Source organism: Cyprinus carpio, chromosome A8 (assembly GCF_018340385.1).
Source record: "Cyprinus carpio isolate SPL01 chromosome A8, ASM1834038v1, whole genome shotgun sequence".
NCBI lineage: Eukaryota > Metazoa > Chordata > Actinopteri > Cypriniformes > Cyprinidae > Cyprinus > Cyprinus carpio.
The window spans coordinates 11759482-11786111 of NC_056579.1; the positions used below are offsets into that span (position 1 = coordinate 11759482).

General features: G+C 36.0%; 2 protein-coding genes across 4 annotated transcripts in view; one reads left to right on the plus strand and one right to left on the minus strand.

Annotated features, from left to right (window-relative positions):
- Nucleotides 1-34: 34 nt before the first annotated feature.
- LOC109095305 (sodium-coupled neutral amino acid transporter 3-like) lies at nt 35-16164 on the minus strand. 3 transcript variants are annotated; one of them, XM_042762203.1, is made up of 17 exons: nt 15996-16164; nt 14742-14927; nt 7929-8068; nt 7367-7436; nt 7130-7245; nt 6884-6957; nt 6326-6418; nt 5912-5993; nt 5589-5671; nt 5089-5147; nt 4780-4896; nt 4459-4538; nt 3715-3815; nt 3347-3471; nt 2389-2533; nt 1743-1840; nt 35-1615 (listed from the first exon to the last, which is right to left on the minus strand). In XM_042762203.1, exons 3-17 carry the CDS (start codon nt 7985-7987, stop codon nt 1511-1513), a joined length of 1407 nt encoding a protein of 468 aa, XP_042618137.1. In that variant the 5' UTR covers nt 7988-8068; nt 14742-14927; nt 15996-16164; the 3' UTR covers nt 35-1510. The 3 variants fall into 3 exon arrangements, with proteins under 3 accessions (XP_042618137.1, XP_042618135.1, XP_042618136.1); XM_042762201.1 differs by lacking the exon at nt 14742-14927; XM_042762202.1 differs by lacking the exons at nt 14742-14927; nt 15996-16164 and adding an exon at nt 11604-11946.
- Nucleotides 16165-18061: 1897 nt separating this feature from the next.
- The window catches only part of LOC109095303 (coiled-coil domain-containing protein 22-like), a 14239-nt gene continuing 5670 nt past the window's right edge, over nt 18062-26630 (plus strand). The window contains exons 1-9 of the mRNA XM_042762204.1: nt 18062-18446; nt 18587-18764; nt 21526-21658; nt 22859-22965; nt 23761-23845; nt 24012-24181; nt 24956-25168; nt 25885-26076; nt 26467-26586. Coding sequence (XP_042618138.1) covers nt 18397-18446; nt 18587-18764; nt 21526-21658; nt 22859-22965; nt 23761-23845; nt 24012-24181; nt 24956-25168; nt 25885-26076; nt 26467-26586 — 1248 coding nt within the window. The 5' untranslated portion in view covers nt 18062-18396. The remainder of the gene's footprint in view (nt 18447-18586; nt 18765-21525; nt 21659-22858; nt 22966-23760; nt 23846-24011; nt 24182-24955; nt 25169-25884; nt 26077-26466; nt 26587-26630) is intronic.

Sequence of the window (26630 nt, forward strand, 5' to 3'; positions counted from 1 at the left end):
GGGTACACAAAAAATAAATGCATACATATTGCACTTTTTAATACTGACCACACAATCTTTATTGAAAATGGCAAGTATGACAAAGTCAAAGGCCAGTTCAGTAAACCAACAAACAATGTAAAAGCAGTAGAAAAAGGCAGGTGTTCAACTGCCTACTCTCTTTGGTGTGTTTGTGTTTCACATGGGAACTGTCAGTCTCTAACATCATACAATTTTGGCACCTATTTTCTAATTAACTAACAAACACAGAGTCATTGAAACAATGTATTTATTTTCCCTTAAAACAATAAATAGTCATTGCAGGACAGTAGACCTTGAAGAGGAAGGGGATTGCCACCCTTTAATAGTATTAGCAATATTCTGATCCTGTGAGTAGGTGTGCCGATCTTTCACTTCCAAGCATTGTCTCACAGTCTACAGGGGACATTGTTCCTTTTGTTGTTCAAAGGTTTTGAGCATTTGTTGGTACTTTTGCATAAGTAAAAGTAAAAAAAAAAAAAAAAAGTTTCCTGTTTAATACAGTTTGTCAGCCCTATACAATTTTTCATAAATTCCTTAGAAAAATGGGTAGGACAATCTATGACACATTATCCTGTTGTTAGATTGTGACTGAATTCACAGGTTAGGCCTTGTTTGCATTATTAGATGCATCACAGCAATGTAATTTTCACGATGGTATTCTACCCCACTGCACCACAAAATACTGGAACTGTACGTACCTCACATATGTTTGACATAATATATGATATCCAGCAGAAAAAAAAACAAACAAAAAACCCTGAAACTGTGTAAATCTGATTGTCTGTTTTCAATTGTAGTGCATATTATGTCATATAATATTTCGGGACCAATTTTCATCTCAACTGAAATACATTTTCTTCCGGTCAATTTCTCAAATTCAGCTATTTTATTCTCAGATATAACAAACGCTGACAGATTCAGTTCAGGTGTGCAGCCGTTCTAAGATGATGCTGAATTTTCTTATCATGAGCAACATTTTTTAACGAACAAATTGATGCGGCAAAATATGTTTCAATTTCCCTAGTATTGCACTCTGGGAATATGGCTTTCATTTGATGGGGACAACAGAACAGATGATATGTGACAAACTTGATTGTTTCCTGGTCTACCATCAGACAAAACAAACCTCTCCAGTTATTTATCTGGATTCTGCTGTATCTTTAGCATTATTTTAAAGCTATTTAGCGGACTTCCATCTCCAACACAAGCATCATTTATCGTTGTGAAGCCTGTTTGTAGAAACAGCCTCAAAATGGCATGACATTTCTGTGACCCCCAGAAATCTTCCACCATGAAACATAGGATTTTTACCCATTTTTAATTTTACAGATGGCAGGACATCAGTCCTTTCCTTACTCAGTGGGAAAACAGATCTGAGGTGAGTTGGGTCCAGCCTAAGTGATGTTTTGGTTTCTCTCAAATTCAGGAGAGGGGTGGTGATGTTCCTCTAAGAAGGCTTTTTGGACCCTTACAGTATTGTGGTTGAAGATCAGTGACCTCCTCCACTTCGATTCTCTCCGTAGACCCAATCCAGTGCGATGAACGTCAAGCTCATGCTCATAAAGATGAATCCCAGAGCAGTGAAGCAGGCAGCCTGAAACACAAGTGCAGGAGCTTTTGATGACTACGAACATCTCAGGTAGCCATAATAGAATCACATTTTCTTTTGATTTATTTGAATCTTATACTGAGTCAAAATTTAGAGAAAGTGTTAGACATGCCTGAATTTTTGGTCTTGAGTTCATTGGTTCGGTGGAAACGATACGGATGTAAAAAAGACCTGGGAGAATGAAGATCAAGCTCGGAGCAGAGGTTGCACCTATGAAATTAACAAAAAATAAATGACACTTCTACAAGACATTTAAGCTGAAGGTGTGGTCACATTATAGTCAAATTTTGGCAAAAAAGATCCATTTGCTAACTGTCAATAGTGTCAGTAGTCAAAGAGATGTATGAACCACAGCTTACACCCGTCACTTTCAAATCAAGAAACTTTCTTTTGGTCAGAGCAGCTAATTTGTGTGACCGCCCTGAATCTGTTGTGAAATTTGTGTAGAAAACCTTGCCTTACACAAAATTCCAAATTGTGAAGATTCCTATTGAAATGACTGGATATTGACCAGGAGAATTTACAGTAAACGGTAAATGTGACTGTACATTTTGACATATATTGATAGACTCCCCAGCATTCAAAATGCAGAATTACAAATGTATCGTTTTACCCAGTATTTTTTTTTGTGATAAGTATTTTTATGCTTAATAGATTATCTTGCAACTAAACTAAAACTAAAGCAATGTTTGTTTGCTACATAGCAAGCACTGGTATTTTCTTCAGGTGCATGTCTACAATTTTCATTATTTACTCACCAATGATGCCAAAAATGTCACGAATGTTGGGCACAAAAATGACGAGCAGATTGACAACGAAAAGGAGACACAATGCAATAGAGATGTGACGCAACCAGTGAAAGGGTTTATCAGGGAACAGAAGCTGAAGAAGGGCTCTTCGAATCTGAAAATAAATAAAAAATTTGTTTACTGAATCTTTACACATTTCTCACATTCTTTCATCAGAAATTCTTTCATCATTTATTCACCCACATGCCATCCCAGATGTATGTTTATATATATATATATATATGTGTGTGTGTGTGTGTGTGTGTGTGTGTGTGGTGTATATATATATATATATATATATATATATATATATATATATATATGTATATATGTCTTTCTTCAGATGAACACAAATAAAGACTCTTCAAAAAATAACCCATCTCTGAGTCCATATAATGCAAGTGTATGAGACATCCAGAGCTGACACTATATTTTACACCCAAGTTGAATAATATTTGAAACTTCTTAAACTGTAAACCATTGTTTCCGGCCAACTGTCTTGCAAGGGGTTATGAGTTCACGCTTGACGTAAGCATGACCACACTGTGATTTAAGCACATTGCGTGAAAGTGCTGATGTAACGCCAAGCTCTCATGAACCAAGTATATGATAGTTGGCTGGAAATGCTGGATTATAGTCCAAAAAAGTAGAAAATATTAGTATTTGTCTCACACATTCACTTCTTTCACTTCCTGTACACACGTAGTATATGCTTTCACAATTTTTTATTTATTTTTTCTAAAAATCTTTGTTTATCTGAAGAACCTGGGACAGCATAAGTGCAAGTAAAACATTTTCATTTTTTTATGTAGTACCCCTTTACATTTAGACAGTATGTTACAACATAGTTTTGTCTTTTCAGAAATATAAAACAAGCAAAGCTTGTCGGATGTCACTATATAGCTCTGTCACTGAAGAGTCTCATTACCGGGAAGAGCACAACCGGAACAGTCAGAGTCACGGCCACCAGCACAGCCAGACGCACACACAGGATGAGCGTGTCCAGAGGATCCACCTTGCTGTAGGTGTGTAGAAGTTCTGCCTCTGTGTTTACTGAGAGAGATTAATATATATTGAGATTAACTGTTATTTCCAGGCTGTGCTTAAATTACACAAACAAGTACACAACAGGTTCTTTTATTTGTAAAAGCTTGATTATTTGGAAACAACTATGGCAAAGAAACTATGGAACTGTGGCAGAGAAAAACACAAGTCTAGCGTGTAACCAGATAGCATCAGTGATTCCTCACTTGCAGCATTAGACATCATTTTTCATTTAAAATCCAGAGTGCTTACAATAAAAGGTGAGGTAGCCAAAGATGGCAGTGAGCAGATACATGACAAACATCCCCAGGATGGACACGTTGGCAATGGCCTGCATGCGTCTCTTTGTGGGACTAGAAGTGTCAAAACAACAATCATAAAAGGAGATTTATTTTTGACTCATGTCTCCCTTTTTGCAACAAAAAAATGACACCCAATGTCTTTATACCATTTAAAAGTTTGGGGTCGGCAAGATTTTTATGCTCAAAAAGGCTGGATTTATTTGATCAAAAATACAGTAAAAACAGAAATATTGTGATATTGTATTACAACTTAAAATAATTGTTTTCTATTTGAATATATTTTTTCACATGATCCTTCAGAAATCATTCTAATATGCTGATTTGGTGCTCAAGAAACATTTCTTATTATTATCAATGTTAAATACAGTCGTGCTGCCTAATAGTTTTGTGGAAACCATGATACTTTTTTCAGGATTCTATAATGAATATTAAGTTCAAAAGAGCAGAATTTATTTGCAATAGAATTCTTTTGTAGCATTATAAATTTATTTACTGTCACTTTCGATCAATTTATTGCATCCCTGAATAAAAATATTATTTTCTTTAAAAAAAGAAAGAAAAAAAATAACTTTCAGACCTCAAACTTTTGACCGGTAGAGTATAATTGATATAGAGACTGTCTTCAAACAGTGACCACTATTATTATTTGTGGTCATGATTATTTTCATAGACAGCGTGTGTTTTCTGAACGTACTTGCGCAGCTCGGTGTAAATTGGCAACACCTCAGGATGGCATACAAAAGCAAAGGCCAAGATGGGAACCGTGTATGCTGTCTGCAAAATAACCAGAGTAACCGAAATTACTCAAGGGCGTATCAGATCTCACACTTGTGTCATCATACTAAAATTAGTAGTTGCTTAGTAACTTTATTTCCATATGCGTACTAAACATTTCCTGTCTATTTCAAGCTATAATGACAATAGCTTGTCTGACCTGGGCTGGAGGTCTTAAAAAGTTAAACAATACTTAGAAATGAACTTCCTAAATAGATTCTTGCAATAGTAAAGACCTGACCTGCTGGTTGATAGTGAAGTATTTGGCTTCACATTCACCATCAATAGATATGTTTTCAGCAGTGTGGTTGGTGAAACCATCAAAAGGACAAGGGATGTTGAACTTCTTATAGATGACCTAGGGAACACAAACATGGAGTTAAAAAGACAAACAGGAGAGGACAAAAGCCAAAAACAAGACAATGAGAAAGAGAGCCAGAAATATTGGAGAGTATCAAAGAGTTTATAAAAGAAGTAGCAATGTTTTGAGTGATCTTTGGATCTTTTCACAGAAAGCCCACACATAGACCACAGCATTAAGTGAACTTACTGAGATCAGGAAGAAAACCATACATGTCAGAGAGAAGCCACTGGTATAACCCAGGTATCCTGCAACAAAAAATAACAGACAATATTCCACAAAATGTATATATTATGCTATATTATCACCCAGCTCTGTTCTGCTAATATAGGACTATAAGACATGAAGAAACAATAAGATATAAGCATTAGGATCATATATTTCTGTAGGGCTGCTGTGAAAAAAACAGCGCTATACAAATCAGTTTAACTTTGTTTTACTTAATTCTGTCACAAGTTCACCGTGATTGTTTCAGTTTGTTTAGGGTTATAAATCAGTTCTTTCAACAGAAATCATTTACCACATTTACAACAGTCTGGATTCTACTTCAGGATTCTACAGAAAAAGTAATAGATAGTTTTAAATGTGTATATGAGCAAAGTAGATTGTGAACACTGGCAATGTGACAAGTAAATGGAAAAGATGAGAAAAGGATGGATTCACAACAAACACAGAGCAGAATGGCTTACCAAGTTGTCTCATCAGGGCAAGGGGCAAGATGATAAAAATGGACACAATGATGATCAGATAGTTGCCATTCAGGAACCACTCACTTGAGTGTATAAGAGTACAAGAGAGTATAAGTCAAGGTGAAAAATCAGCTAACTCACATTCTGCAAGGAACGTAGCAAATGTTTATGTATTTCAACAACAGTTGGAAGATTTGGAATGCTCATGAGGTTGGAATGTTCCATTTGCCTTGGATGACCCCAAAAATGTTATCTAATTCTTGGCTAGATTAAATTAGAGTCATTAGGAGAACACGGGGATAAGCAGATGATTGTTTTCTCACCCACTGCTGTGCTGAAGGCCAAGGAATGCCTGAATAACCAGAGGTAATTCATACTTCACAATGAAGAGGTAGCTAGACATAGCTGAAAGAAAGAGAGATGGATACATCAGACACAGTTTGGTCTTACCGACCCCCTTCTAAACGGAAGATGTGCTACTAACATATGCACGTACATCATTCCTCATGAGACTCAGGACCTGCTACTAAACCACTGTATTTTTAAAAGCTTTATAATCATTTAAAAGCCTTTGTAAATATACAATTTCATGTCCTACTTACAGATCAAAGATATTATTTCAATCTAATGGAGAATAATAATCAGTGTTACAGTGTTCAATGAAAGAATCAGCAAAAAGATACAGAACAATTGTACTTTGGAAATAAGATTAGAATTGACCCAAAACTCTAACTTACCACCAATGTTGTGCATTGTAATGACAACAGCTGCCAGTATTTTTCCCGGGTGTCCAAATGCTCTTTTACCCAGTTGTTCATAAGCGCGAATACCTGTCCAGACAATATTACAGGTTAGACTAATGATTTAACTCCAATCTTAACAGTGGGGCCCAAAAGTCTGACACCACAAAATCTGGAAATAATCAAAAAGCTTTAGAGTAAAGTTTAAAACTTTTGTTAAAAGTTTATTTTCAGTTATGGCTTCATCATTGTCATTAAATCAAAAGGGTGACAAGAAATAATACATTCTAAAATGTATATAGTTTTATATGTAATATGTATTTTTGTTATTATATTAATTATTATTTATTGTCAATTCAACCTTTCACTCAAATTGCTATAGACAATAATGATTTTTAATTAAAAAATACTGTATTTAATTGAAAAATAATGTAAAATAGAAGCATTTAACTATATATAAGCATTTAACTACACCGTACAAAAACAAGCAAGTCTCTTTTATTTTTATAATACAAACATTTTAAAAAGAAAACCAAATCTCTTGAATCGTCATACCAACAACCCCTGCACTCCTCAGCAGAAGATGGACAGAGTATGATGACAAGACAGCAATGGAGGTCAGTAAGATCCTGTTAAACGCCAGCAGAAAACACAAAACAGAAGAACACAAGAGGCAAGAACATACTGTAGTTGAAACTAGATGCACACCATACAAATGGTTAGAAATTCCATGAAAGGGCATTTACATTGTGCCTATAGCTGTGAAACTAAGGGATTTGAGGTGCATTCTGGGATACTCACAGAAAGAGGATGATACCAGTGTTGGCCATGGCGTAAGACAGTCCCAAAATCCCACTGCCCATGATGGCATTGCTGAGGTTGAAGACAGACATTCCAAATGACGTCTTTCCTTCAAACTAGAAGAAACAACAGTCACAAAGACAATAAGAGGGAAAGGAGATGGGGGGTGGGCACTGGAACTTTGAAACTTTGAAAAGTGGATGCTTTATTAATATGAGCTTGATTTTTTGCACTCACATCTGTAAACTGAGGGGGTTTTCCTCCATCACTCTTGTGTGGTAAAAACTCCTCTCGTTCAGGTGTCTCTCTAAAAAAAATAGGCATAGCATGGTGTTTATATGTAATAAAATGTGTCAAGGATGATATCACTTGATATATTGTTGTTGAACAGTAAATACTGATTGGTTCAACCTGTATAGAATGCATTAATGTGACCATAAATCCAATTTTATTTCTGTGTACTAATGAGGTGAAGGCGATGCTTGTGGTATGCTGCTATATTTCTCACTCCTTGGAAAAAAAATATTTTGATGTTGCAATGCTCACATTTTCCTTTTAGGTTCATTTTTAAGTTCACCCAAATATTCACTGAAAATAAATTTAACTCTGCTTATGACTGTGGTGTTGTTCTAGAGAATCGGACAGTAAAGCAACTGACTTGTGTGTTTGCTTCACTTTTAACATGAATCTGCAGGGCAATAGAAAATAGATATGTAGTGACAGACTTAGTGAGTGACACAGAAAGCACGTTCGCAATTCTGTTTTTAATCCAAAATGACTACTAATGAATGACACATACCCTTCTTCAAGATGTTGAAAGTCTTTGTGGTGACCGTTTGTTAGTTTCTGAAGTTCCATGATGTATTTTTTCTTTCTTTTTTTCTTTTGAGCAGTAAAAGTTGTGAGGTGTGGAGTGAAGGGGTTTTCTCTAAAGCAGATCTGCAAGAAAAAAAATGACACAATGAAAGCAGTTAGACTACAATCCTACAAAAAGAATGTCATTTAGTTAGGTATCTGAAGCAGCATACAGTACAGTCTTTACACTGATTAACTGCACAGAGGCAGCATAAGTGCATTTACATAAGAAATACAATTGCAGAAATAATGTTATGACATTCATGTTTTAAATATGAAATCATCAGTATGGAAGCAAGAAATTATAAATATGAAATTGTAAATAAAATATGAAATAAATATAAAAATTATGAATTCCAAATTTTAAAATACACTACCGTTCAATCATTTGCAAAGAATCAAAGCACAATCAAAGTGTCTCGTTGCTGGTCGAACAGATGTTTTAGTATGTCTATACCAGGCAATGTTGCACAATCTTTGCAATGACAATCACAGAGCTACTTTTGAGCAGCCTTAACTCTACCTGAAGAATGTTAAAACCGCTCTTTGACCCTTTCTTCATGTAACTTTTTATTTAGCCTTTTTTCATAATTCTCCTAAAAGTTATCTGATGAGAAAACCGTGAGAGCTGTCAAGATGTAGCTGAATGTCCAGGAAACATGAGGTCCATGTGTCTGTTTCCCACCACCTCTATTGTGATTGGCTCTAAAGGCCATGTTTCAAGGGGGGAAAGAGCTTAAAAATACACAAGAAATCTGTAATTCTGGGTTTATTTTGGATTCTTGCCTTCAACTGTGTAAATTAAGATTTATTAAGAAACGGCTTCTGAGAAAGCACATTTTTAAAGTATTGATTTGACAGACATGTCAAATACCATGCTTCTAGGCAAATTATAATTCTGGTGCTGCATGCCATTCTCTATGTGTGTGAATTCATTGATGAATGACAGCCTTTGGAACTGTATCTTAATGTTTGACTTAAAAACCATCTGTTCTCCATTAAGTCATTACTTAACTCTAAAACCATTGTGTACACCATAATAGTGACCGAAACTCTGGAAGATTTAGTAGTACACTTGTTGTTTTTGTGTTGCTACAACACTCATCCCTAAAGGGGACACACATCTAATCTTTACTGACTGACAAGAGTGGCCGAAACTGCTTCTGGAAAGACGCTACCTTTGACATTCTGTCTTTTAGCTTTTACGAAGAGTTGGGGTTAGTGTTATTTATAGCTATTATAGTGTTGTTGTTGTTGTTTTTATTAAGTTTAGTTAATCAAGATTTCATCAAGTTAAACTAAATCAAAATGAAAAATGTTGCTTTTTTTGTGGTTTTAGTTTTAGTTAATTATAAGAACCCTGGGTGAAGATATGGGGGTGTGTATTGGTTTTAGTGTGCACAGTATTGAATGAAAAGTACATCTGCACTCCATCATTATGACTGACATCAGTCAGACCAGCATTGGTATGTTATATATTAACTCAGTTGTGTATGGTTTGCAAACTACTGATGGTTCAGATGTTGAAATCAGTGGGATCTGTTCCATATGGTGGGAATAATGGTCATATGCCTACAAACATAACAGTATGTGACTCAAACATGTCTATTGAGAATGTCTCTTGCCGCATTTATGCGAATTATCTCACAGTGTCTCGAACACGTAAGAAAGTGTAAACGGAAAAAAATCCTCTCCAATGCCCAAATCTATCAGAAAAATGTAAACAAATATGAGATCAGCGTGTTTATAAGACCCTGTGAAATGCTGTGGGAAGAAGCAAAAATGTGAATTACTGTTGGATATGAAATTCACAGTCACATTCAGTCTGAAGTCTGAATACGTGGCTCAGGCTTCGGAGGTTTGGAAACTTTCCAGCAGCTCCTGCCAGCTGTAGTTCTCAAACTGCTTTCTGAGCACAACCTTGTACACCCAAAAACTTGATTAGATTTGTTGTAATAATAACATACACGCTTATGGTGATTCACACTTTGATCTTTCCTCAAACACATAAAATTAGAAGTAAGTTAATGAAATGAAAAGTGCTGAAGTTTAAAAACATAATATGTTATATGAAACTGAATGAGACGTTAAAGGGAATATTATTAATGTGCCTTAAAATTCAGTGCATATTTAGAAAAGCTAAATATGATTTTACATCATTCATGAGGTGTGTGTGACAAAATTAAATACTAATAAATTACAATTCTAAAAACTAATTTTGCCAACACAATTAACATACACATCTGGAGGATATAAAATCAACACAAATCTTCCAAAAGTTTGTGGCTCTTATTAGCCTCATCTTCTCACTATACAGTTTCCCAAATTTATCATTCAGCTGCCAGCCTGAAATGTTGACCTTTTGTACTGTGGTCTGGCAAAATTCAACACTATATGGTCAAAGTCATTAAAGTGTCTGACACATCAGGCTGAATGGTAATTCTGTTATAAGTATCTGTAGACTGGAGTGCAGAATTGCGCAATCTGTAATGTTTATATGTATGTCTGTGGGCACATGAAAACAATTAAACAATAATGAAGCATTGTGGATGTGCGGAACAGGCTTTGGAAAGTTGTTGCACCTTCTCATAAGCTCATAATAATTGTTTCTTGCCTAATTATAGTACATCTTATCAGTTTTTATTGTTACCTAAAACTAAAACTATCAAATGAAAAAAAAATATTACATGAAAAAAATCTTAAACTTAAAAAAACTTGAATGAAAATTAGAGCTAAATAGAAATATTAAAAAACTCATTAACTGTCAAAAGCACACAAACTAATATTAAAATGGAAACTGAATACTATAACTTTAATGAATACTATAATAGTACATAAATAGCACTAAAATATTTTTGTTTATATGAAGTATTCAAGTTACAGTATTGATGGCCTTCTGAGAATAACTATAAAACAACACTTTAAGGTTCAGTTAGTTGACATTAGTTAATGCATTAGAAACTAAAAATAAAAACAGCACTTCTTACAGCATATACTGTGGTGATGTTATATATTAGTAAAGCCTATGTTGAAATTAACATTAACGAAGATTAATAAATGGTTTAAAAGTGTTATTTCATGTAAGCTATTTCTTCAACTTCTGTTAACATATAGAATCTTGTTGTAAAGTGTTGCAAATAGCAAAAACCACAAGTTTAACCAAAGACGATTATGTGAGCTTTAAAGGCAATATGTCATGAGACATAGAGTCATGTGTAAATTACGGTTGAAACCAACTTGACAACATTCCTGAAGGGAAGCTTTTGTTAACTTATTTAAGTTTACTCTTAAAACAACAGACAGGTGATCATTTCTCAAATATCAGTGACTTGAAAGACATAGAACTGATTCCAACTAGCATATTTCTACAGAGCAAATTCTTACTAAATGAACACCAAAAACCTTTTCATGGAAAAATCCCCTATAAATTACATTTGTCAGCTAGAAAATGTCATATTTGTGTTTATGCCAAGAATTTCACCCTGAAGGCAGCTTGGCTATATGCAAGAGAGGAAAGAGATTTTAACCTCTCTGTGACAAGACCACCTAGTACCCCACACCACTCCCAATAACTGCCTGTTCAAGTGTGAAATACTAGTGTGAGCAGACTGGCTGTTACCTGGAGCAGCTTTTCTCCATGCAGCACTAGATGACTTCTTTGTAATCCCACGTTCTCTGGATCTGATTTTTAGATGCTAAATGTTACTTGGCCCAGGCAACCTTTCCGCTTCACTCTCAGGGAGTCATTGAGTTATTTGTTTAAACTTCTTAGCACTCAGTTAAAACATGCAGGGTGGGGAGACATTATTGAGGGGCTGGGAGAAAAAAAAGACAGAGAAAGAAGTGGGGGAGGTGCTGGGACACTGAATAACTTTTAACCCTTTACTCACTGTTGCTGAATTAAACTTAAGAGATTCTCAAGACTGTTAACATTCATGTAATAAAACTCAACTTTCTGACTGCAGAGAAAACAATGCGAAATGCATTTTAACATATAATCACACACACATAAGCTTGTCAACTTGAACCTGACTCATCCAGTCAGCAGTATTTCAGTGCAAATTCATCTGTCACTTACAAAGGTAACCAAATTAGGCAAATGACAGGTAGACAGTTTTTGTGACATGCCATCATCTACGGAAACCATGGTAAAAGAACTACGTGCGATAAAAGAAAACATAGCTTCACTTGCAATAAAAATCAAATTGCTTTGTGTAGTGAATTGTTGGTTATCAACATTTTCAAAAATTGTAACAGTTTTGGATTTTATTTAGCAAATATGGTTCAGAATAAAATTAAAATATCTATTTCAAATGAACGCTGTACTTTGATAAATAGTTATTTTCTTTTCAAAGAAACTGGTTTCAACAAATGTTCCTTGAGCACCAAATCAGCATGATTGATTTCTGACGGAGCATGTGACACTAAAGACTGGAGTAATGCTGCTGAAAATGTGGCTTTGCCACCATGGAAATAAATTCAAATACAATTAAACTGTAATGATATTTCACAATATTATTGTTTTTACTGTATTTCTGATTAAATAAATGCATCCTTGTTGAGTATAAAAGACTTACAAAGACATTACAAATTCATTGTGACCCCAAACTGTTTTTACTTGAAAAGAATATAAATATTCTATTGTAAATAGTAATGTAAATATTAGATTTTATAAAGTTATTATGGTTATCATTTTATATATTTGCATTATTTAAATATTTTCAATATTTTTATTTACTTTAGTGTAACAGAAACTGTAGTACTATGTTATAAGCACTCTTATCTGGATCCGGAGCAAAACCTACTGAAAAGCACCGAACTAAAACAGTGATCAAAAGTACCTTCAATCACATTTGTAACACTTAAACCTGAATTGCAACAAGATTTGTAGACAAGATTTGGCAGGTTAGCAGATCCCACCCTCTATACTATCTTCACTCACTCACCATCAAGTTGAGCAACCATCTCTCCACCCATTTCCTGTCATTCCACTCTCATTCTTTATAGACTCTCTCTATATATGTCAACAAATCACACTATTGCTATGCATTTTAAGGCCTTGGCTAGAGGTGTATTACAGTGCTCAAATGCCCTTTTTATGGCAGACAAGAGTGTAGCATACTTGCCCATACTTGATTTTCCAGAGCATTTCCCAGGAGATAATATGATCCCTCTTTTCAGAGGCCATATACATCTGTGTGCCAAAATACAGGCTTGAGTGAACTCGTAGTAATTTTTACTAATATAATAGCACTTACAGAATGCGTTTTCCACATCAGTATAACTTTTAAACCCAAAATCCTCAAAGAGTGGAAGCCAAAGTAGAAGACCACGTCTGGTCATTGTTGTAGACCACACAATGCACTCGCCATGTATATTCAATATGTCCAGGAAATCCGTTTAAAAAAAAACTATGGAAACCTCTTGAGGTTTATCAGTTGAGTGGGTCACAACTTCAGTGTGTACATTGTGCCTTGAACACCCCTTCAAAAAACTGAACACATTCCTTTTCATTTTCCACCTGATAATGATTTCCTCTATTTTTCCTTTCAGATAACAGTGGTATGTTAGCAAATATTTTTGGGTTTTTGTTTTTTTTGCTCTTTTTAGGTAGTTTGCTTTATGTGCTTCAAAAATTACAACACAACAGGAAGTGCTTCACCTGAAGCCAACAGCTAAAACTGGTAAGCAAAATGATATTGTATGAAGTCATGCTCTTAGATGCACAAAATTAAACACACTGGGCCAAGGGACTGTTGTTCTTTGTGGTTACATTTACTTTCCAAGCAAATAGCAGAAGAAATACTGGCCATCCAGTTTTAGCATTACGCAACATAAGTTAAAGTAAACATGTTAAAATAATTTCTTATATGCAGAGACTATAAATAAAACATTTGAAGGCTGAAAAGTGTAAATACTGACATGCTATCAATACATTACTCTGGCTGAGCATTCTGACCAACCAAACATAGCAATAATAGCACAACCAATGGCATGAGGTGGGACTAAGTGTTTGGCCAGTCAGTGGCAGATAAGGAAAGTGCAGAGTAAAATCTGCTGTCCAAAATCACATACTTTCAGAGTATGTGCTAAATTTGACAAGGAATATACTTCTTAATGATTGATAAAGTATGTTCTTTTATGCAGTTGCGTATTATAAAAAAATGCCATTGTCCTTTGTTTCGCTACATACTACTAATAAATAATGCACTCAGGAGTTAACAAGTATTAACTATGATGGACAACATTCTTGGTATCAGTTGCAGTTTCACTTGCATTTGAAAAGAGTGGCTTAAAGTTACAGTTTCTCATGGACAAAGTGTCCACTTGCTGTGAAATTCAAAGTCCCAGCAGGTGAACATCCGAGTATTATTCACCTACTGTTTCATGAATACTTTGTTTTCGGACAACCTATAAACCTGACATACTGCTTTTCCGCACACTATATGCAGTGGCCGGAAAAAGTATGTGAAACCTTTGGAATTGGTTGGTTTTCTGCATTTACTAGTCAGAAAATGTCATTTGATCTTCATCAAAGTCACAAGTAAGCTTTTTGAACAGGTAGATAATGTGTAATTTTTGTTCTTATTTTGTTTAAATGTCATATTTTTTTCATTTATTACTGCCATTCAGTAGCTACATAAGATACTTATGTTTCATAATGAGTACAATTTGCCCTGATCATCATTTTTAAAAACTTGACACCCCCTAGCTTTTAAAGCACGTTTCCTTCTTGAGCATCAGTAAATGTTTCTACCTTTTGGGATAGTTGAGTAGTTGAGTCGAGTCCATCACTGGTTCCTAGTGTGAATAGATGGATCTCAAAATCATACAGTTACTGTTGTAAAGGTGTCAAATCTGCAGAAGATGTTGGAAAACCAAAGAATGTGCAGAACCTGGAGGATTTTTTTTAAAGAACCCTGGGTAGTTCTTTAGAAAATCACTGAGGACAAACAAGGGATTCATGAACAACTGTCCAAAACATGAAAAAATATAAATTTTAATTACCACTACAGTAGGCAAGTAAAGCGTATTCTGGTAAATGATATACTTCTGCTCTCCCATTTAACTTCATAACAGTTTTTGAACAGATTTCAATATCATAGTGAATTACCATACTGAAGTTACTAAATTCAATGAGATTTGATGTCTCTATTCCTAAATGCATTGCCTAGTAGCTCTTTAAATGCTTCTACTGAATAAATCTTTTTGACATATTCTGGCCTACTTCTCACAATGCATTGGGTGTACTCATACATGTTGCGCAACAAATTTTTTGAATGGTTCATATATATATGTACACATAATGACTGATATATGCTGAAAGTTTACATATAACCTACATGTCTATCAAGTTGATTTTCTTACGTTGACATGGGAGTTTAACTTAAAAGAAACATTCCAAGCATAAAATCTATTCTAAGCAACCTCACAAAGAAAGAGTGACTGGTTTTTTTTGTTTGTTTTGTTTTTTTGTAGATATTTTGGGTGGGTGCACACTGCTCTCAGTCAACAGAAACCATCTCAAAACATAATAAAAGACATAAGAACATATATACTGCCCTCTACTTCCAATCATTTGTCTGTCTAAGTCCAGATCAGCTATTGGTCTTTTATATCTGGCTTGAGTTGATTCTAGTCCTGTGATCGGACATATGATACCCGCATAAGGTCATGTACAGTGTGCATTGAAAGATTTTCCTTTGCAACTCACACACGCTATTATCTAGTCATATTTAAACATATTCTTCAACACAATGTAAGGTCATTGAGGGCAATAACAAACTATAAATCTCACTAACCAAAATTGTTAGAAAAAGCCACCTCAAAGTGCAATTCATTGCAATCAAGAAAAAAAAATGTTACAGAACATAATGAAAGCTGTAATTATGCTTACAGAACTCTACTAAGCCATTAAGCCTTTCCTGTCAACAGCAGTTTGATTTTTATAGACCATGTGCTCTAGCAATACAACAGATACTCAGAAAAGAAAATACTCAGACTCTCTCACCCTTTTAAATGGCTGTCGATGTTATCAGTGCTGGTGAAGCATTCTTTGAGAGCTTTTCTTGGTTGAGGTGTTGCTTTTTATCCCAGTTGTTAAAAGGTTTAAGTAGAGCTCAAGAGAGAAAGGACATTGTGGTTCTGTTGAAGGGAGTAAGGCAAGGGTGGGAAGCACATGGAGGAAAAAAACCTGAAAGGGAGGGAGCTTCTCAGTGCAGTCTCAAATTACTTGTGATGTCATTTGAAGCCACTCTGGTAAAGCAGGCAACAGCATTCAATTCAATGGCTCTTTCACTCTTTCTGCTTTTCTCTCATTCATTATATTGATAGAATGTAATGCAATCCACAAGAAGCTCCATATTTTGAGCTGGAAAATACAAAACTCAGAATAAGACTTAGGTTAGTGAAAAGTTACTGTTTGGTAATTTTTTGTGTTATTTTCTCAGTGTTGGGTAGTTTTTCTGTAACCCTTTGGCTGGGTCAAATGCAGGTTATGGAGTCAGTCACAGGATTTTTTGACTTCAATAAAACACAGGGCAGTGGACTGAGGTTTGTGATTTTCCTGCCGAACACAAGCCCAGCTCCAGCAAGAGATCCAATACTGTTACAGTGGAAATGGAATAGCAGAGACCAGTTGATGGCACTTGAATTACTTTTAAATGTTTCTTAGACAAGTTTAAATGTAGGCAATATGTTAAAAAAGGTATAATATGCTGTATTAAGTATTGAACTAAACTATGGTTGGGTCATGTGTTTTACAAAGATTAAGTTAATCTTTAATTACTATGTATGAGGTAAACATATTTAATATGATATAAAAATATATCATATATAATATTAATGTAAAAATCAATGGGTAAAATCAACCCATCATGCCAGGTTAAATAAACTACCCAATTTGTGGTCAAGTTTGGCCAACATGTGTCCTATATATTTACCCAGCAACTGGGCTAAAAACAACCCAGATTGGGTACTTTTTTTATGTCACATGACTAATCACCATATATCATATGTATGTATGCAAACTGTGGCCTAGGGCAGGGGTTCCCAAAGTAGGGGTTGGGAGTCGGGACCCCCCCAGGGAGTCACAAAACCACGAGGAGGGGTCGCAAGAAGATTTCCAGAAATCAAATAATTAAATCAAGGATTAGAAATAGCATATTTTACCCACAAACAAAAATGATAAGTTGAATTAAAAATAAAACTCCAACATGGACTTTTGTACTCCAGCATGTTGCCCACCCAACTAATTAGGTAAGATTAATGTTGAAATGTAAGTAATGAGTAAATAACTATAAAATAATATTATTGTTGTTAGACTGTTGTGTTCCTTTGTGTTGTGATTATTCTATAAGTGCATGTGTGCCACTGTGCAAAACGTTTGTATACTTTAACCACCTGAGAGGAAAGTGGGGGTCCCGAGGTACTGGCGCTGTTATTTTGGGGGTTGTGAGATGAAAAGCTTGGGAACCCCTGGCCTAGGGCAAGATTTAAATTGAATAAAACATTTTGGTCTCAGGCACACAAAACTATTGTAGGACTGCAAAAGACTTTTAAAGGTTTGTTATAGCCTTTTTCTTTTTGAGGAATAATGACAAATTTTCTTCACTGTCTTGTGATATACATTTGTTTATTTATTGTTACTGATTAATGTGAAAACAGTCAATTAAAAAGTAAACAGAAATGAATCAAGTAGCAGCTTTATGTAAAACATGTAGTTTCCTAGTTTAAGGAAGAAAAAGGTACAAAGATCTCTGAAGATTTACTGAGGGCTACAAATCATAATAGATTTAAATATATCATTAAATATTAAGTCAGCACTCAACACTAATATTACTGACGCTAATAGCATGTTCTGTCCAGTTTAAGAATCTGCTAATTATATGACTGTTCTAAATCTAATCTGATTTTCTTTCAAAACTGCAAAAACATCTCAAACATTTAAATTCTCTCCTGGACAGCGCACGTGCTTACGCGTCGATCTCGTCACGAGACTTGAGCGCGCTGTGGGTGTCGGGAACTTGAGTTTTTACGAGTAGTTCAGTACGGGCGGTTGAAGATCTTAAACTTCATGTCCCATGGTGCACTGCGTCGGACACTCCTAGGTAACGACTTCCTCTCCAGAAAAATCAGATTTTGAAGAGACTGTGTGAAAAACGCTGTACTTTGACTCGCCGTTTTGTTGGAGCATATGTTAAAAACAGTTTACGGTTCATTTGAAGCTGCGGTTTGAAATGTAACCATGGCAACCGAACGGTCGTTCTGGTTAGCAGCCCTGCACAGGCTCTAAGTGAAGGCGATGCTGAGGGTTAGCTGAAGCCTCATGATAATAATTTGCCTTGGCCACGGTGGGGGTTTAATATTGTTACAGAAGACAGTCGAGCAGCTATATCTGACCTCTTTCTGTGATGGAAGAAGTCGACAGGATTTTGATTCACTCTCTAAGACAAGCTGGCACGTAAGTATTCAAAATCTAACAGGTCTCTTCATTTGTGACAACTCGTTTCTTTCCTCTTTGGAGTGATTTGCATCTCGGGACGTGTCAGACTCATTTATTGTCTATGTCTGTGTGTTTGGGATCACATCCTCATCTTCCAGAGACATTGATGAGGATGTTCAGAGTGTGAAGCAGTTCACCAGTGAGCTGATCGTGGAGGCGGTGGTGAAATGCCTGCGTGTGATCGACCCGGCTCTGGGCAATGGCTTGTCCCACTTACTCCCCCCTGGCATGTCTGCCCGCTTCAGACTGGGCATGAGCCTGGCACAGGCCTGTCAGGTGAGAGACATGGTGCCTGAACATCCCACTGTGTGCTTGGGTTAACTTGACCCCTCACAACTGACAGAGTCAGCTGATAGCCATTCAAAATGCATTACTGCTGGTGAATCAGCACTTTTGTTTTTATCTTGAGTTTGAGTAAAGATGTTACAGTAAAGACGTTTATTATAAATGAACCAGACTTAGTAGATTATATACAAACATTTTTCACAAAAGATAAATGTCACGTCAAGTTACCTTTATTTATATAGCGCTTTTAGCGATACAGATTGTGTCAAAGCAGCTTTACAGTATCAAAATAGGAAAATAGTTCAGTGCAAAAGGACAATCGTAAACACTCAATTTTCAGTTAAAGGCAGTTCATCATTGAATTCAGTGATGTCATCGTCCATTTCAATTCAGTTTAAATGGTATCTGTGCAATCAAGTCGGTGATATCGCTGGAAGTTAAGTGTCCCCAACTAAGCAAGCCAAAGGCGACAGCAGCAAGGAACCAAAACTCCATCGGTGACAGAAAAAAAACCTTGGGAGAAACCAGGCTCAGTCTGGGGCCAGTTCTCCTCCGGCCAGTAAATAGGTCCTTACTGCAGACAAGTCAAGTAACCTTTATTTATATAGTGCTTTATACAATACAGATTGTGTCAAAGCAGCTTTACAGTGACAAAAAGGAAAATAGTCAAAGTCAAAGTCTGCTTTGTCAATTCTGCCACATGTACAGCACATACAGAGAATTGAAATTGAGTTACTCTCAGACCTTTGGTGCAGACAGATAACACTAACGGTAGAATGTAAAAATACAAATAAATACAGATTACAATATAATATAAAATACAACTATACAAATATATAAAAAAGGACATGCAAAAAAAAAAAATTAATGCAAGAGGACAGTAACAAACAAGTAACAAAGTTTTTCAATTAAGGTCAGTTCATTGATGATTCAGTGATGTCATCATCCAGTTCAGCTTTCTTCAAATAGTGCCTGTACAATCAAGCTGACAATATTGCCAGAAATTAGGCATCTCCAAATAAGCAAGCCAAAGGCCACAATGGCAAGGAACCAAAACTCCATCGGTGACAGAAATGGAGAAAAAAACCTTGGGAGAAACCAGGGTCAGTCGGGGGGCCAGTTCTCCTCTGGCCAGATGAAACCATCATGACGTGGTTTGACTAGAGTGTGGTGGTTTGGTTAGATTGTGCAGAGTAGTTGTGTTTTTCACAGGGCATCTGTCTCTGGGGCTCCACTAGTTGACATGGTCTTCACTGACATTCAGGGCTGTAGAGGTCATCTCTGCATGCTGATACACCATCTGGACTTTTGCAGAAACTTTGAGTAAATCTTCCATGGTTTAATTAATCTCTTGTGATTTAATTCAGATGACCATTAAATGTTACAAAGGATCCTTAATCCGTTTTAGCAATTTTGTCTCATAAGTAGTTTATACCGGAAACACTTAGGTTTTTATTTGTAAACATTAGTTTACTACACTGGTTAACACAAACTAATAATAAAAAACTTCTACAGTAGGGGTTGAATAGATCGTAGTTGATCCGTGATCCGTATTGTGGATTAATTGCAAAGTTTATCATTTGTATGTGTTTACACACTCAAGCAATTTTAAACCATTCCAACACAAGAATAGGTGAAAGAGAACTCGATTCGGTACTCGCAAGCTATTTTCTATGTGCACAGCTACACAAACCACACAAAGCGCACACATGCAGAGAGGTGTGTTTCAGACAGCATGTAAACACTGAACTGAATCCTCTTTCGCATCTCCTTGCATCTGAACAGACACATTATGACAAAGTACCCATCTCGACAATCATTCTGGTGAACAAAGTTGGTTATGTCTTAAAGGGTTAGTTCACCCCAAAATGAAAATTATGTCGTTAATTACTCACCCTCATGTCATTCCAAACCCGTAACACCTTCTTTCATCTTCAGAACACAAATTAAGATATTTTTGATGAGAGAGCTATCTGACCCTCCATAGACAGCAACACAACTGAAATGTTCCCAGGTCCAGAAACGTAGTAAATACATTGGTAAAACAGTGCTTGTGACATTGGTGGCTCTACTTCAGTTTTGCGATGCTACGAGACTTTTTGCGCAAAGAAAACAAAAATAACATAATTTACTCAACCTTTCTTCTCCCCCGAGATACATCTTCCACAATTTTGGAGAGTACCCATGAACATATTGGATGTAATCAGTGTTGTTTACGTTCGGGGGGAAAGCGTGCACATATAATCTGCGTAATAAATGTTGTTTATATTTAGGGGAAAGCGTGCGTATACATTGTAATACTCTCTAAAAGGTGGAAGATGTAACTCGGGGGAGAAGAATGGTTGAGTAAATTATGTTATTTTTGTTTTCTTTGCGCAAAAAAATGGCTGCCCACTGCTCCCGGTGTGTGTTCACTGTGTATGTGTGTGTGACACCATACTTGGCTAAACGTCATGTCACATTATTCAAATCAAAAGTATTTCTTAACATTAGTTAAAGCACTCTCAACTAACATGAACATTTTTATAAAGGTTACAATATAACATTAACAAATGGTAATAACTGTTGTAAAAATATATTGCTCATTATTAATTCTTGTTAGTTAATGCGTTAATGTTAGCGTTAATGTTAACAAATGAAACATTATTGGAAAGTGTTACTGGTAGTACCTCTTTAAAAGTTCTAACTTAAGGCAGAGCAAGAGAGACTCCACAGACTCTGTTGTAATCTTTACATTGTTCTATACGTTTAGGATGTGGGTTTTAAAGGGGAAATTGGCTACCAGACATTTCTCTACAGCAATGAGCCAGAGATTCGCTCTCTGTTCATGTTTCTGGTTGAGAAGCTGCCCAGAGAGAGTGCAGATGCCTCGGACCAGCCTGCAGGTACTTTTGACTACTGTTTTTTGGATTTATGTATTTGGCATATGCTTGATATTGATATTGAATGGGAATTCACTGTATTTATTTTCTAAATGCATCTAATTAAGAATCCATCTATATGTTTAATTAATTAATTATTATTATTATTATTTTAGTTAGCTATTCATTTTTAATCAAAATGTCATTATGCAATCCTCTGGTTATGTATGCCATATTTCTCTAATCATTTTATCTACTTAAAGCCCGCCCATTTCTTTAAATCATCCTGATACTCAGATTCAGATCTACTAGAAACTAGATGCCGCCCTGCATTTGTTTCGTTTTTGATCATTTGTTTCACTTGAATCAACATCACAATACAGAAGAAAAGATATGTTGCTACTTTTATTGCGACTTCAACGGCATGATCTACCAGTTGCAATACAGATAGTAAAATTGCAATCTAGTTGCCATGGAAGCCCATTTCTGTCATGAAATAAAAAATTAAAAGGTAATGGTGACTTTTTATCTCACAATTCTGACATTTTTCTTTAAATTCCGAGTTTCTGTCTCACAGTTTTGAGTTAACACCTCACAATTCTGACTTACTTTCTCAGAGTTTATACTTGCAATTCTGTTATATCAGTAACTTTACACACCATGTGATAATACTAGAGAATAATGACATAATAGTGATTTGCAGTGATTCACCTCATATTAAATCTGGTGTGACTCAAAGTCTCCAACAAATTCTCCAACACCCGAGATGATTTTCTGGCTGTGTCATAATAATAAAGTGGTTGGGTATGTGTTCTTCATGCTGGGATCAAAGGATAATGTGATTAACTAAGGTGTTAATGTAAGAGCTTAGAGTGTTGATTGTTCCCAGCTTTTCTTCTGTAAACCAGAAATGTTGTTTTTTCCCCTCAATTCTGCTACATTAATTAAACACTCTTAAATACCCAGAAATGAATTAAAATGTTTTATTATCTTGGAAAGAACCCAGAGTCAGCCCCACTTAATAGCTTGTTAACTCAATTCTAAACTCAGTGGGAAACTGGTTCAGACTCACTATCATTTTTATTTTATTTTTTTTAGAGAATAGTTTGCTTGCCTTTGTGGCATCCCATGTTGCTCTTGATTGTTAGATCAAATGAATATGATTGATGATGAGGCTAGTTTCTCAGAATAGTTTGATTGTTGCCTTTATCTCTCCTTTCTTAGGGAAATCTGCGCTGTTGCAAAGATCAATTGCTGCTCAAATTAAAGCGCAGTTGTCAGTGCCTTGGCTCCCTCCGTCCTGTAGACTCCCCATTCATCGTAAAACACAGGTACCTCAACATGCTTACATCTTGAAATCCAGGGCTAAGGCTTTTATTCAGAACTCTACATTTTAAATACATTTACGCTAGCAACTCTACAAATATCATATTGATATGGTTGAAGAATTTATACACTATCATTCAAATAGTTTGTAGTCAGTAAAATTTTTGGGTTTTTTTATGTATTTTGTTTTATGCTCACCAAGGCTGCATTTATATAATCAAAAATACAGTAATATTATGAATTTTTTTTTTTTTAAACTATTTTTTTTTTTAAATCTTAAATATTATATTAAATAATTTATTCCTGTAATGCAAAGCTGAATTTTCAGAAACCATTACTCCAGCCTCCAGTGTCACAGAATCCTTCAGAAATCATTCTTATATGCTGATTTGGTGCTCAATAAATATTTATTATTATTATTATCAATGTTGAAAAAAGTTGTGCTACTTAATATTTGTCGGAACCATGATACATTTATTTCAGGTTTCTTTGTTTAATAGAAAATAGTCAGAAGAACAGCATTTATTTAAGGTAGAAATATTTTGTCATTATAAATGTCTTTAATGTCACTTTTGATCAATTTAATGCATCCTTGTTGAATAAAAGTAGCAATTTCTTTTGTTAAAAAAAGTTACTGACCAAACTTCCGAGCGGTAGTGTATGTATGTATAAATGCACAGACATGACTAATGCTTACAGTAATTTTGTCATAATATTTCAGTGTTGGTACATGTTCAGTTACATAGGTAAAACTTCTTCCAAGCTACCTAACTGACAAATGTGTGTAAATGTAATTTCAGAGCTCCGGCCCATGTCACAGTTTCCACACCCAGCCGCTGAGCCTCCCATATTCAGTGAAGGTCTCTTCCAGGAAACAGTTAAAAGGCATGCTCATTTTCACTTACTCAGCTCAGTAAGCCCCTTTAGCTTTGGTGTAATATGTCTTATACATTGTGGTATTGCCCTTGTTGCCGATTACCTCTTTGAGGAATTTGATGACAATTCAGCTAACATTAGTATGTTTTTGATGTTTCTTTGTGAATTCCCTCAGAGGTGCAAGAATACTGGAGAAATTATTTGCTGCCTGTGACTGCCCAGCCTTCCCAGCATGCCTCAGTGCCAGCGTCCCTCCTGGAGAACCACATCTCTGAACTTAGTGCCGCACAGGAGTGGGAGAGTGAATGGAACAGCCAGGGCCTTCTGTCAAGACTTACACCTGAGGTTATTTTCTTTCCACCTTCAGTTTTAAAGGGAGAGTTCACCCAAAAATAAAAATTCTGTCATTATTAAATAGCTGTTTAGTGATAGTTTTGACACCATAAATTCCTTGTGTATCCATTTAACAGCATTTGAAGCTGAAATTCATGTTAATAGAATTATTAAATTGGCAATCACTTCATTTAAATTGGGCTCAGGCTATTCATACAGATGGCCATTTTTTACAGCCTCAGCATGACATCTCTCTAGCACAACATCTAGTTTCTCTCTTGATAATAACAAAAACACTAGCATGTACACATATTTTTCCTGCCGTCCTGCTTTCCTTGATGGCGTCTCTGTGGTAGAGGCATGTATCAACATGAGGATGGAACACAGAGATGTGTGACATTCAGCATGTATGTGTTCTTTGACTGTACCGCTGCCCTCTCACATCTCAGTTCCACATTCTCACTTCACCTGCCCTCCAGCTCACACACTGGCCTACCGTCTAACCCCTAGATGTTCTCCAAGATGTTCTTAATTTTATTTGCAAATCGCAAGAATTCATCTGTGTTTGAAATTTATTTCAGTTTACTGTTTTATCTGCAGTGCTTTGAGAATAGTTGTGGGTCTGAAAATAAGCACAGCACATTTAGGTTTTATAGTTTATTCAGAGCTGTCATGATTTAGTAAATTAATAAACTGTGATATTCAACTAAAGAGATATAATTATAACAAGTATTTCATTTGGTGATTTAAATCCTTGCCACTCTTGTTATCTTGTCTCTTCTTCAGGAGTACCGATCCAGAAAGAAAGCCCGACTGCAGAAGCGTGTCGAGGAGCAGCTGAGAGCAGCGGCTCAGCCTCGACCTGACACACACGGAGCCACGCGCTCGACTTCTGACCTCGCTGAACTGCTGCAGTCATTCGGTGGGGCTTCCACTGGGGGAGATGTGCTGACCAAAGGCACACGCTTCACCCATACAGAGAAATTCACCTTTACACAGGTACCTGTCAGAATTTGTTTACTCAAACTGTGATGTGCCAGGGTTCCCACATACTGGAAAATCTTGGGTTTTGTAATGCTTTTTTTTTCAGTCATGGAAAATTTCATGCATGTCATGGAAAATAATAGTGACATGGCTGTATTACTAACGAGGTTTTTTCAAAATGTAGACATTTTGGGACTACAGCTATGACTAAGCTTTCCAGACATGCAAATGTACCAGAAATATGTGTCTAAAATTGTTTTTTGTTTTGAATGAGAAGCAAAGTGCTAATATGCGATGTCAGTATAGTCATTTTGTATGTACTGACTGACTGGAGATGTGTTACTTACAGTAAACACATGGTAAAAATAGCAGTGTGTCAGTAGGCTGTTTGTAATCAAACCTGAGAGAAACATGGATAAACTATTAATACTGATAATATGCGTTCTCAGCAGGACGCTGAGTGTAATGATAATTTTGATAAAGATGTACATTAGTAATTGGGCACTTACAAAAGTAAAGCAAAATGTATTCATCAATCTACTTGATTAACTTAAAGCCATTTCTTGTTATTATTCTTATTTAATATTAAAACTATAACCAAAAGATAATTTAATACTCTTTATCCAATTAATTTAATCTGCTTCGAATCTGTATCTGAATGTAGTGGATCTTGATGTTTAGGCTCTAAACTAAAAAGGCAAATTAAAGCAAGAGGACAAAATGATTTTTAGGAACCTGAGAAAGCAGCCCAGCAGATGGCAGCAGCAGCAAGTGCACTTCCCAGCTCTCACCAATCAGAGGAGGATCTAAAGGCCCAGCAGGAAGCAGAACTTTCTGCTCTGCAGCAACAGTTGCAGCAGCTGTCAGTCCAAATGGAAGAAGTGGGTGGAGACATCAGGCAGCTCACTGTGTCTATCCAGCAGGTAATGACAAAGAAGGGAAAATTAATGTTACGCTGACATTTATATCACATATATAGTATAACATATCACGTATAATATAGTGATTTAACAATAAAAATATGGGGAAATAGTTCAGTTCTCAGAATAAATGCATGAAAAAGTGAAAGAAAGTGACGTGTAGCCAAGTATGGTGTTCCATACTCGGAATTTCTGCTCTGCATTTAACCCATCCAAGTGCACACACACACACACACACACACACAGTGAACACAGACCCTGAGCAGTGGGCAACCATTTTTGTTGCAGCACCCCTGCTGGTACCAAGACTCGTAGCCGCAATCTTTGGGTTTCAACTCCTCCTCTCTAACCATTAGGCCATGACTCATTAATATGTTGTATTCCTGTCTGCAGGTGTCAGATGAGCTACAACAGAAAGAGGTTAGCAATGCAGAGAAGGAGAATTCAGTCAAAATGAAGAGACAGACCATTGACTTGCTACCTGACGCTGAGAACAACCTGCTGAAGTTACAGGTACACAAGTCTCACACCGTACACACCTGTATCAAAAAAACAGG

What these genes read in the sequence shown, in the direction of transcription:
- LOC109095305 (XM_042762201.1), bottom strand. Translation starts at nt 7,987, where the DNA reads ATGGAACTTCAGAAACTAACAAACGGTCACCACAAAGACTTTCAACAT. An exon ending in TTCCGGTTGTGCTCTTCCCG is followed by an intron (nt 2,534 to 3,346) that starts GTAATGAGACTC and finishes ATTTATTTTCAG; the next exon opens with ATTCGAAGAGCCCTTCTTCA. An exon ending in TGACATTTTTGGCATCATTG is followed by an intron (nt 1,841 to 2,388) that starts GTGAGTAAATAA and finishes TTAATTTCATAG; the next exon opens with GTGCAACCTCTGCTCCGAGC.